General features: G+C 43.6%; 1 protein-coding gene across 1 annotated transcript in view; it reads left to right on the top strand.

Annotated features, from left to right (window-relative positions):
- The window catches only part of AK5 (adenylate kinase 5), a 164,723-nt gene that overhangs the window by 147,015 nt on the left and 4,525 nt on the right, over window positions 1-13,183 (top strand). The window contains exon 13 of the mRNA XM_054037166.1: window positions 2,871-3,050. Within this exon, the coding sequence (XP_053893141.1) occupies window positions 2,871-3,050 (180 nt within the window). The remainder of the gene's footprint in view (window positions 1-2,870; window positions 3,051-13,183) is intronic.

Raw genomic sequence — 13,183 nt, 5'->3', positions numbered from 1 at the left:
TCAAGTTGGCAGGCCTGAGGAATTTCATCCTAGGGTACTTAAGGAACTAGCTGAAGCAATCTCAGAACCATTAGCAATTATCTTCAAAAACTCATGGAGGACGGGTGAGGTCCCAGAGAACTGGAGAAGAGCAAACATAGCACCTATCTTTAAAAAGGGGAACAAAGAGGAGCTAGAGAATTATAGACCAGTCAGCCTAATTTCAATACCTGAAAGAAAACTGGAACAAATTCTTAAACAACCAATTTGTAAGTACCTAGATGATACTAGGGTTATAAGTAATAGCCAGAATGGATTTGTCAAGAACAAATCCTGCTAAACAAACAATTTCCTTTTTTGATGGGGTTACTGGCCTCGTGGATGCTGGGGAAGCAGTAGACATGATATATTGTGATTTTTTTAGTAAGGCTTTTGATACAATCCGACATGGGATTTTTATAAGCAAACTAGGAAAATGTGGTCTAGATTAAATTACTATAAAATGGATGCACAGTTGGTTGAAAGATAATACTCAAAGAGTAGTTCAGCAATGGTTTGCTGTCAAACTGGAAGGACGTATCTAGTGGGTTCACACATGGGTCAGTCTTGGGTCTGGTGCTATTCAATATTTTCATTAATGAATTAGGTAATGGAGGAGTGAGTACACTTAAGAATTTACAGATGGTACCATGCTGGAAGAGATTGCAAGCACTTTGGAGGACAGAATTAGAATTCAAAACAACCTTGACAAATTGGAGAATTGGTCTGAAATCAACAAGATGTAATTCAGTACAGAAATACTACACTTAGAAAGGAAAATGAAATGCACACATACAAAGTGGGGAATAATTTGGCTAGGCAGTAGTAATGCAGAGAAAAGGATCCGGGAGTTATAGTGGATCACAACTGAATATGAGTGAACAATGTGATGCAGTTGCAAAAAAGGGTAATATTTTGGGGTGTATTAACAGGAGTGTTGTACCTAAGACATAGGAGTTAACTGTCCCACTCTACTCAGCACTGGGAAGGCCTCAACTGGAGTATCATGTCCAATATTGGGCACCACGCTTAGGCCAGAGGAGAGCAACATAAATGGCAAGAGGTTTAGAAAATCTGACCTATTAGGAAAAGTTTAAAAAACTGGGCATGTTTAGTCTGGAGAGAAAAAAAAAAGACTAAGTTGTGACCTGATAACAGCTTTCAAATATGTTAAGGGCTGTTATAGAGAGGACAGTGATCAATTGTTCTCCATGTCCATTGAAGGTAGGACAAGAAGTAATGTGATTATTCTTTAGCACAGGAGATTTAGGTTAGATATTAGAAAAAACTTTCTAACTATAAGTTAAGTTCTGAAGTAGGGTTCCAAGGGAGCTTATAGAATCTCTGTCACTGGAGGTTTTTAAAAACTGGTTGAACACCTGTCAAGGATGGTTTAAGTTTACTTGGTCCTGCATCAGCGCAACGGGCCGGACTTGATGACCCGTCAAGATCCCTTTCAGCTGTACATTTCTATGATTTTATGATCTCCATGCAGCTTATCACATACTAGGCTCAGTCCTACAGTTCTTGCTCAGACAAAATTCAGTGTCAATGGGCGTTTTTGGCTGAGCAGGCTAAAGGATAAAGTGCACTGCAGCTTTCTTAACCCAACATGTAGAGAAACATCCATGACGGCCCTTTAAAATTAATTACTGGGAATCATCCTCAGAATTTTTGTAAAGATCTGACACACACACATACACACACAGACACACAAAATATTTTATAACATTGGAACAGTGCAACCTGCCTGGGTTTTTTTTTCCCCCCCTTATTTTTACAGGTTCTTTTTCAGCTGGGAACAAGTAAATGCATATAATATAATCTTCTATTTAATTCAGAAATTGACTGTCTTTGCCATGTCCCAAGAATGAAAAAAAAAAACCCACAAAAACCCGTTTCATTTTGCCTTGGTTCACTTGCGACTCCCTTGGAAAAGGTCAATGCCTCCCCAGGGAAGGCAGCCTCACAGTTTGCGAAGCACGCAATGCTAGGTTTCTTCTTTTGTGAGTTAGAAACAATTCATCTCTCTATAAATCAGAGTGATATAACACATCTCTCTGTACATACTAGAGCTATAGGGATGGAGAGTTACATCTCAAGTAGACCCGGGCAAATACTGCGCTAAAGTACCTATGAACATTTGTTTGAGTAAATGCAGTGAATTACATTGGATGGCATTCCTAAAGCCTTTTATTGACTGTGTAATTGCTATTCAGGCAGGGTTTTGTTTACATACACATTTGGGAACATTCATACACAAGATTATGTAGGTTTGTATATAGTTCTTTTATTTGCATGCAATTAAACATGTTCACGTGAAACCACCTAGTTGCACTTGAAACTATCCAAGTTATAGTCATCCAATCATGGAGTTAAAAACAATACCAAGTGATTAGTCACAAAGCTTGACCAGCAAATACTGAATACTTACAGTGGGCACTCCAGAAGCAGGAGTGTGTTTGCATAAAGCATTTGTCGGATAATTGCAAATAGCAAACAAATTCTCAAAGCCCTAGTCTGGGTCTTAGCTTGTAATTACTTTAGGGCAAGGCCTGTATCTTTGTATGTGTTTGCCTAGCACAGTAAGGCCCTCGTCCTGATTGAGGCCTCTGGGTGCTGCTGTATAACATGACTGTTAATAATAATCTGCTTGCCGGCAAATCACAAGTAGAAGAGGGGCTAAATTAATTGAATAACTTGTTTGCCGAAGAGAGTTGGTCTTGTTTTAATTATATGACTAATCAGCTAGCTTGTGTTTTACCGTTATCTGAAAAAACTTGGGTTAATAAACAAAACCAGATTTTTCCAGCCCAGCATTTGGACTAATTATTGTTTCTCTGCTTCTGTAGATTGGGGAGCCAAAACTTGTGCTCTGCCTAGACTGCTCCACTGAGACCATGAGCAGTCGCCTTTTGAAGAGGAGTCAGTGCACTGATGATGCCGAAGCTGTCATGAAACAAATGGATACGTACTACCAAGCAACTGAGCCTGTGATTGCATATTATGAAAAGAAGACACAGTTATGCAAGGTAAATTGCTTAACTTTTGAATTAAGCTATTGTTCTCCTCTTCCATTATGTGAATGGTATTTCAGGATTAGTGATGGAAGGGCCATTTATAAACTGTGCTCAATTCCTGCCAGCCTCCCACGGAGCTGCTCATATTCTGATTTGATCTCATCTTTCTCTTGCTTGACTTATTTTCTCCTGCGCACCGGCTGGCATTGGCAATTTCAAATAGTCTCTGTAAAATACACTGTTACTTTCAAACACTCAGTGGAGCAGCCTGCATTATGCAACTTCTGCAATCAAATATCTGACTTCTGGAAAACAATTTTAAAGCATAAAAAGGCAGAGTCACCTAGAATACCATGCAGCACCACAAACCATAGCATCTTCTCCTATTAAAAGCTTTTATTTAAAAAAATCTGTGTATGCTTCTCTGCATGGTCACCCAGGGCAGCAAATTAAGTCTGTCATATTCACCTTAGTGTGACACCTAAACCTCCCTCCTCTGCAGAACTAAACACACACCTCCACACCAGGTTTACATAGACCGTTAGGGACAGATCTTCAGCTGGCGTAAATGGCATAGGACCACTAATTTCAATAGAGCCACATCTTTTTACACTTGCTGAGGACCTGACCCTCATAGAGTAACACAAAGCATGACTTTAGTTCAAGTAAAAAGAATGAATAAGCAGCACTTTGTAGAGCTGCAAGAGGAAAACAAATATATGTTTAATTGATTGATGTACTAAGCTGCCTTGGAATCCTGTATACAATGGTCACCCCATCCCATCCCCATTCACAGATCTCCTTACAGGAGGACAGAAAGAAGTTCCAAGCCATGCATGTCCCAGGGTTCCCCAGTCACTCATTTGTGCCTTGACCTGAGGCCAGATTCATTCTTGCTGGCATTGAGAAGTAAATTACATCGTCCAGTTCCCCCTTAGGCCTCTGCACCCAGGAAAGGGCCAGTGGTGATATCAATGATGTCATTTCCACCTGAGACCCCCATCACCGCAGGGCAGAAGCCCTGAGCTCCCCCAGCCCCAGTTTGGTAGGTGGAGAATGGAGTGAGGGGCAGCATGAGCCGCGCTTTAACTGTAAAAGAGCCGCATGCGGCTCAAGACCGGAGGTTTGGCCACTCCTGTACTATGCGAACAACAAATCGTACTGGATAAAATAATAATACTTGGTCAGTCGTTTTGCTGGGAGAATAATATATAGTAAATGAAACAATGAATTCACCCTGCTGTTGCTCTTTTGGGCAATGTTGATTGCTCCTGAACCACTGAGGTCTGAGTATCACTGGTGGAGGGGAAATTTGCAATTTGCAGGGCAGAGGCGTTGCTTTCTCACTTATAACAAGTTACAACACATTATTCAGACTTCTGTGGCGGGGCTAGGGTCTTCTGCCCTGGAAGGAGGGGGGGGGTGTCTCGGGTGGAAACGGCATCATTGATATCATCACTGGCACACTCGTTTGCTCTCTGAGATAGAGAAGTGGAGTGGAAGTCAGGTGAAAAACAGAAAAATCCCATACTACTTCTGATCACAACTTCCTTGTATTCTAAATCAAGGAATTTGTCACAAGCTTCGTTACTTTATGGATCTAGCTATGTGTATGGGATACAGTTTTTATGTAAAAGCATTTCAAGATACGTATTTAGTATACTTGCTTCTTATTTTAAACATAACTCCCGTTTTCACCCTTAGGAATTTAGTTCATTCCTAGGTGGGGAGGAGCCATTAGAAGGGCGCGTTGTGCAGGGAAGGAGGGATGGTTTCTGGCCAGTGTATTGGGACTTAAAGGTGAAGCAAGTCCTGCTCCACCTCACTAATGCTGGGAAACCCCTCCTGCTGAGGCCTGTGCTCCCAACAGATGAAATTCACTGCTGTGCTGAGGGCCCACACAAAGCTTATGTCCCTTTAAATCTGACAAACCCTATTTTGAGGGATTGGGAAGGATTTAAAAGGGCATAGGATGGGATTTGAAAGGGCGTTTAAGAGGCCCAAATCCCACCCAGCTCCCTTAGGCTGCTTTGAAAATCACAGTTGTCTTTATTTTTAAATGCAGCCTGCCCCAGTACATAGCCAAATACTGCTCATGCTTTTACTTGCAGGGAGGTTAGCGATTTTACTTGAATCCAAATGTTCCATGTCACAGCTCTCAGGAGCATAAGCATACAGCACTTCTAAAAGAGCCAGCCTTTGCTTTGGCATAGAGCAAAAAGACAGAGTTGTCAATTGGCTTGTCAAAGAAAAGACTCTATTTTTATTTGATTTCAACATTTGTAAGTGAATTTAATGCTGAGACAAGAGGTTAGATTGGCAGCCCTGGCAACTGAGTCCCCTCATTTATCCACAGAACAGGTACAGCACAGGGCAGTGGCAGTGCAAGCTCCCCTGCACTTTGCAGCTCCCCAGCTCTTCAGTCAGGAACTGGAAGGGCTCCATGTGCGCGGGAGAAATTCCCCTTGGCGCACAAGGCCTAGAGTGGCCTTATTTGGTACCTCACCCCTTGGCCCAGGGATGTGTTTCAGCCAGGGCTGGCTCTAGGATTTTTGCGGCCGTAAGCGAAAACAATTTTGGCCGCCCCCCCGTTTTTTTCTTACCCCACCCCCGGCCCCGCCCCCATCTCAACTCTGCCCCTTCCCCAAATCCCCAGCCCTGCCTCCTCCCCCCAGGCTCTCAAGCCTAGGAGGGAGGGAAGGAGAGGGAGTAGCAGCGCGCACGCCGCGGCCACTCAGGGTCTCCCCCACCCTCCCAGGCTCTCAAACCTGGGAGGGAGGGGGAGCAGCGGCGCGCGAATCAGCTGTTTCGCATGCTGCGGCTGCTCGGGATCTCCCCCTCCCTCCCAGATTTGAGAGCCTGGGAGGGAGGGCAAGCAGCAGCGCGCGAATCAGCTGTTTTGCGTGCCGTGGTGTGCGAGCGGCAGCAGCGGAGGTGAGCTAGGGCAGCATGGCTGGCGCCAGAATGCCACCCTCGAAATGTGCCGCCCCAAGCACCAACTTGTTTTGCTGGTGCCTAGAGCCATCTCTGGTTTCAGCCTAAGTGAGAGGAGAGATGGGTGCATTTCAGCTGCCTGAAGTTTACAAATGAGCAGGTTCAAAACTTTCCTTTTGAATTCTGAAATTTCTTACTGACTGCCCAGTACTGTGTCCCTAGTCTCTGGTTATAATGTCTTGTTTACTTGGTACAGAGTCAGGAATCTGTTTGCTATATATTTGTGTTTAATTTTGTTTAAAAAAAGTCCTCTCTTCCACATAAACAATTAAGCCCCACGTTCTACTATATCATCCATAGATGACTGTATCAGTCACATAATAAAGCCAAGTGCCCTCTGCCCCCTTAATGTAGTAATGGTGGGCATTAAAAAAAAATAAACAAGTTGTGTGCCAGTCACTACTGCCTGCTCAGTCATCTACTTCATGTTCCAGCCCTACCTTGCCAATCTGTTTATTGTCCAGTGAGGGTGCAAACTTGTTGGGGGTAAGGAATCAATATAAATACCTAAACAAACAACAGTATTCTTGCCAGCCTCAGCCATTAACTGCATCCATAGCTTTCACTCCACCCAAAAATGCATTCCTAGGGTATGTCTACACTACAAAATTAGGTCGATTTAATAGAAGTCGATTTTTTAGAAATCGATTTGATACAGTCGGTTGTGTGTGTCCCCACTAAGCACATTAAGTTGGTGGTGTGCGTCCACAGTACCGAGGCTAGCATTGACTTTCGGAGCGTTGCACTGTGGTAGCTATCCCACAGCTCCCGCAGTCTCTGCCACCCATTGGAATTCTGGGTTGAGCGCCCAATGCCTGATGAGGCAAAAACATTGTCACGGGCAGTTCTGGGTACATGTCGTCAGGCCCCGCCCTCCCTCCCACCCTCCATGAAAGCAATGGCAAAAAATCGTTTCTCGCCTTTTTTCCTGGGTTACCTGTGCAGACAACATACCACGGCAAGTATGGAGCCCGCTCAGCTCACTGTCACCATATGTCTCCTGGATGCTGCTGGCAGACACGGTACTGCAGTGCTACACAGCAGCATCCCCTTGCCTTGCCTTGCCTCGTGGATGGCAAATGGTACAATACGACTGCTAGCCGTTGTCGTCGTCCCATGGGTGCTCCTGGCCGACCTCGATTAGGTTGGTCAGGGGCACCTGGACAAAAATGGGAAAGACTCCAGGTCATTCTCTTCTTTAAGTTTCGTCTAATGGAGATTCGGTCCTGCCTGGAATATCATGCCAGCTGGAGGCTTCTGCCTCAGGTTGCTCTCCCAGTTGGCAGCACCGCGTGGTCGCACCTATCCCAGCCTACCCCTTGGTCCCATGGCTCATGAAGCCTGGACAGTAGTAAGGAGCAGTTCAACTATAGGCTGAGCAAGTGCATAATGGTGGTAGAATGTGCCTTTGGACGTTTAAAAGCGCGCTGGCACAGTTTACTGACTCGGTTAGACCTCAGCGAAACCAATATTCCCATTGTTACTACTGCTTGCTGTGTGCTCCACAATATCTGTGAGAGTAAAGGGGAGACGTTTATGGTGGGGTGGGAGGTTGAGGCAAATCGCCTGGCCACTGATTACATGCAGCCAGACACGAGGGCGTGCTGTGCATCAGAGAAGCTTTGAAAACCAGTTTCATGACTGGCCAGGCTACGGTGTGAAAGTTCTGTTTGTTTCTCCTTGATGAAAATCCGCTCACTCTAGTTCCCTGTAAGCCAACCACCCTCCCCTCGCCCCTTTGATCTCCACTTGCAGAGGCAATAAAGTCATTGTTGTTTCAAATTCATTTATTCTTTATGAATTTGTCACACAAATGGGGGGATAACTGCCAAGGTAGCCCGGGAGGGGTGAGGGAGGAGGGAAGCACAGGGCTGGGGTAGTTGTAGGGGCACCCCCTAGAACGGCATGCAGCTCATCATAGAAGCGGCATGTCTGGGGCTCTGACCCGGAGCGGCCGTTTGCCTCTCTGGTCTTTGGTAGGTTTCACGTGGCACTGCTGCGAGTCCCTGTTATAACCTCTGTCCTTCATGCCCTTGGAGATTTTTTCAAATATTCTGGCATTTTGTCTTTTGGAACGGAGTTCGGATAGCACGGATTCGTCTCCTCATACAGCGATCAGATCCAGTACCTCCTGTTCGGTCCATGCTGGAGCTCTTTTGCGATTCTGGGACTGCATGGTCACCTGTGCTGATCAGCTCGCCAGGCTGGCCAAATAGGAAATTAAATTCAAAAGTTCGCGGGGCTTTTTCTGTTTACCTGGCCAGTGCATCTGAGTTGAGAGTGCTGTCCAGAGCGGTCACAATGGAGCACTCTGGGATAGCTCCTGGAGGCCAATACTGTCGAATTGCGTCCACACTACCCCAAATTCGACCCAGCAGGGTTGATTTCAGCACTAATCCCCTTGTTGGGGAGGAGTACAGAAATTGATTTTAAGAGCCCTTTAAGTCGACTAAAATGGCTTCGTCATGTGGACGGGTGCAGGGTTAAATCGATCTAACGCTGCTAAATTCGACCTAAACTCGTAGACCAGGGCCTAGATCATTTGTCACTTCCCTTGATAGTGTCTCTTTCTACTTTGACTTGGTTTTATTAGTGCTTATGGTCCTGCACAGGGCCCTGTTGAAAGGAACAGACGCACACATTATCACATCCTAGCAATGGTTTCTTACTGTTTTCTCTACCTCCTGCGTGTACGTTTTCCAAATACTTTGTATTTTGCCCCTCTTTAGGTCACTCTGGCAAAGGATATGAACGTTGCTAACCCTGTTTATTGGTTTAAGTCTAAGTTGAAAATGTTTTCTTTGTGGGCTAGAGTTGTTAGCCTTTGTTTTGAAGAGTCACTTTCCCTACTGCTGTAGAGCACCATGATACATGGGCATGGCCCTCTATGAATGGGTAACAGATCACCCTCCTGGCTCATGTCATCTTTGGCCAGCAAGATGCCAGTTAAATGTCAGTTAGGTGGAGAAGGTAGGGATGTGGACCATCAAGTGGGGGCATAATATTTTATAAAGAGCCCAAACATCAAACTTTAGTTTGCACATTAACTGCGTTAGATTTACTGTTAGAATATACATGGAAGGAGCTTTAAGGAGCTTATAGAGACCATGAACCTCTGGAGTCCGATCTAATTGCCACTGACGTCAAGAGGATTCTTGAAATGATGATTTGGCAGTGTCAGATTACTGTGGCAGCAGGTCAGGTCTCCATTTGAACAAATGCTGACTGCTAACTGCTTCTATTCAGCAGCTAAGGCGCTACACCCAACAAAAGGATTGGAATCTTAATATGCAAATGTTTCCTGCTGTCTGTGAACCTGACAGGAATAAATGATAGTGAACCTTTCAAAAGCTCAGCTGAGCAGAGGCACAGGTAGTGTGCAGTTTCAAAGGAAATCTAATCAGACAAAATAAAGGGGATAGAATTGAAGGGGTTTGGGGTTTTTTTGTTTGTTTCTAATCTGCACATTTTCCATTTGAGCAGATAGCTTCCAAACCCTATTCTGGGCATCAAAGTGACTGTAACGGTGGAATAAAAGTTTTTCCATATAAGGAATTTAAGATCTTCGTTTTGGGGGCAATTCAGTTGTCTATGATCCCTACCATGTGTAATGCACTGCATCTACCAGCTGATAACAACTACTACAGACTGTTTTTACAGATTATTTCTATCCTACATGTAAGGGCAGAAAGTACTTTTGAAAGGAACAAAGACTGTAACTTCCTTAATACAGAAGCATTTTCAAAAATATAAAGCCACTGCACTATTTTAGTTACAGAAAGCCGATCTCAATTTGCAATTAACTATTGAACTATGTCATTTGGGGATAGCTGCTTGTTATGGCAGAAAAATAGAAAAGTTAAAAATTTCATAGCAAAAAATGCAAAAGTCAAGGTTTAGTTAAAATAGAAAAACCCATGGCAAAAGTCAATCCCAGGTGCAAGAACAAACTTATGGAACCATACTCACATTTATTATATGTGACAGCCATATGTGAATCCAACTCTACTAAAACAAATTAGGTGCTTCTTTTAGAAAGGCACAATTTAGGGCAGGCTGCACTCAGGAGCACGGCAGCATATGTGGTTTGTAAACTAAAAGGTTTTATAGCAAATGCTGATTTTTTTTTTCTAGTACAAAATCAAATTATGAAACTGAAATATATTTCACTCTTATAGCTATTGAACACAGCCTAGTTTTTGAGGCTAGGAATTATAAGTTGTCTTTCATGGTATAATGGTTAAATGAAGCAGAGTATGGGTCAGATTTCTAATTGTATTTGGGTGCCTAAAGATACAGGCTATTCTACCCTTATGGCAGTGTGTACAGTACAGTCACCACATGCCGCATTGAAAGACCAGCTGCATCCATGCTTGTCACTGTTGTGTGTAGTTTCACATGGCAGCGAAAGGCTCTGGCAGGGGAGAGGCAGCGAGGACAGGCTCCAGAGACAAGGAAGCTGCTGGATGTTCCTCTCCGCCCCCCTGCCAGAACCTTTCCCCGCTGCCTCTGCCCTGCTAGAGTCTTCCCCTATTGCTGGAGCCTTTCACTGTAGCAGGGAAAGTCTCTGGCAGCAGGACACTACATTGCTAAAAATAGCAGTGTAGACATGGGAAGCACTGCTGGGGGTTGGAGGGTGTACTGGGACTGTAGCCTAGGGGTTCAGGTTGAAGTCTACTACTCGCCTAAGCAGTGCCTCACTATTTACGCTGCTCTTTGTACCCTTTCTAGCTGGCATGCTGTGTGTGTGTGTGTACACACCCCACCATAAGTGTAGACATGCCCAGATGGCCTGATTTTATAGAGACAGTCCCTATATTTGGGGCTTTGTCTTATATAGGCGCCTATTACCGTCCACCCCCATCCCGATTTTTCACACTTGCTGTCTGGTTACCCTAGCCTAGTGGGATTTTCAGAAGTGCCTTTGTGCCTCACCCCCATTGATTTCCAGGGGAGTTAGGCACATAGGTGCTTTTGAAAATCCCACTAGGCATCTATCTGCATCTTTAGATCCCTAAATACCTTTAAAAATCAGGCTCAATGTCTAATGTAATAGTGGCTTATTCAGTAGTTATGCTTTTTACTGAGAAAGACAAATTCTGATTATTCTTAATATCTGACTCATCCTTTAAAGCTTCGTTTATTGACAGTACGTAGGAGTTTAATAAGTAATATTAAAAGCAACGCATAGGCAATCAAGCAAGATCCCAACCTGGTTTACAGTAGCTGAGTAGGTGTATTCCTAGGAAACTTCACGTTCAAATAGACAGCTAAATAAAAGGAGTGTGCACTTAGCAAATAATGTAAGCAGCCTGGCCCAGTGGATTTTCAGAGAGTCATAAAACTTCCCTAGTTCAAATCACATCAGCCTGAAGTTTAGCCTCCAAGATGTCAATCCACATGCAGTTTTTTCCCTTCTACTTTTAATAACAGCTCTGAAAAGTAGTTAAGGCATGTGCTGGTTAAGGAGCAGTAAAGGAAACTTTTAGTTAGTTATTGCAGACTTTTTGCATAGCTATTACAAAACCCCCCACAATTATTCATAGAAATTGCCATACTGGATAAGACCATCTAGTGTAGGATTGTCCAGTCTCTGATAGCAGCCAACACTATATGCTTTAGAGGAGTGTTTCTTAATCTTTTCAGGTGGATGAGCCCTAGTTTGAAGTAACACATTTCTGTGATCCCTACATGTGTTATCACTGATACAGTCTCTGTAAAAGAGTAGCAGGGATACTCCCATATAATCAGTGTGTGTGTCTAAAGATTGGCAGAGAATACTTGAATTTGAAGTGTAAGGATAAGTGGGGAAGCGAGATTTTTTTTGCTTTAGCTTGTAATAAAATGTAACATCTCACAACCCCTCCTGATTATCTTGTGACCCCCTGGGAGTGGAAACCCCATTGTTTCTCAACTGCTTCAGAGAGAGATGCAAGAAACAATAACTGACAATTATGGGGAATATGGTCATAAGGGACAATTCTTTAAAATATGAAATGAAGGGAAACCAGTGCAGCACAGTTTTTCTAAGGGCTTGTTTACACAGGAAGTTAGCATGGAATAAGCTAGGGTGTGGGTATAGAGTGCAATATCAATTCTGCTGTAGCTCCCCATGTGGACACATTCTACACTAGGGCCATGTCTACACTACAAAGCCTGTGCCGGCATAGCCCCCTAGCATACAGACAGCCTAAACTGATTTTTTTCTCCCAGCATAGGAACATCACCTCTCTGAGTGATGTTAGTCCTGACAACAGAAGCACTCTTCCACCAGCATAGCTGTGTCTACATTGGGGATTTTGTTGGTATGACCAATAGATGCCAATAAAACATTTATGTGTAAGCCAAGCCTAAGAATGACTCTTTTTGTGGTGTAGTTTAGTACACTAAACCACAAAAATCACTTTTAGCTTGGAATAAGTGTCCACATGGGAAGTTTGTGCAGAATAGCTGGTGTGCTTTAAATTCACACCCTAGCTTATTCTGTGATAACTTCCCATGTAGCTAAGCCTCTATGTTTGCAGACAGCCTGAGTAACTAGTTCGGAGAAGTGTGACCTGCACCATCATTCTCAATGGGATTGTAATTCTGCAACCCCAGTCCTGGGAATGTAAGTGTTAACATTAACTATAATTGGATTGGTGAGCATTTTAACAAAGCATCCCACAATACTAACTGCCTTCCTAGGTACCTTAAGTGTACCTACATGGTCTTGTTTCTATGGTCAAACGCTTCATCTTCCTCTGTGGCAATTTCAAGTTATGTATTTTCAATACAAAGTCATGCAATGAAATAAAAATATGGGGAAAGTATAAAATAAACTGAAAATAATACCAAAATAAACAACACAAGGACTGTAGGACTGAGTGTATTTTTCATTATCAGACTTCACACTAAAATCCTCCATGTTGGAAGTTACCTAAAACTGCAGTGGAAGTTCCAATCTGATGCAGCACAAAAAACAGGGAGCCTTAATACTGTATTTAGATCTAGCTCACAATAGAGGCCACAAAGTCTTGAACTTACCATACCATTTGTAAGTTCTTAGCTTGCAGGGTCCATCGTACACTTGAAGGGACAAACTTCTCTTTCAGCCAGTGCTGCTCGCTGAGATTATACAGGTGCTGGGATAACTTTGTGGTATATCCTGC

Source organism: Malaclemys terrapin, chromosome 8 (assembly GCF_027887155.1).
Source record: "Malaclemys terrapin pileata isolate rMalTer1 chromosome 8, rMalTer1.hap1, whole genome shotgun sequence".
NCBI classification, from domain to species: Eukaryota; Metazoa; Chordata; order Testudines; family Emydidae; genus Malaclemys; species Malaclemys terrapin.
This window is presented reverse-complemented; position numbering and strand designations above follow the sequence as displayed.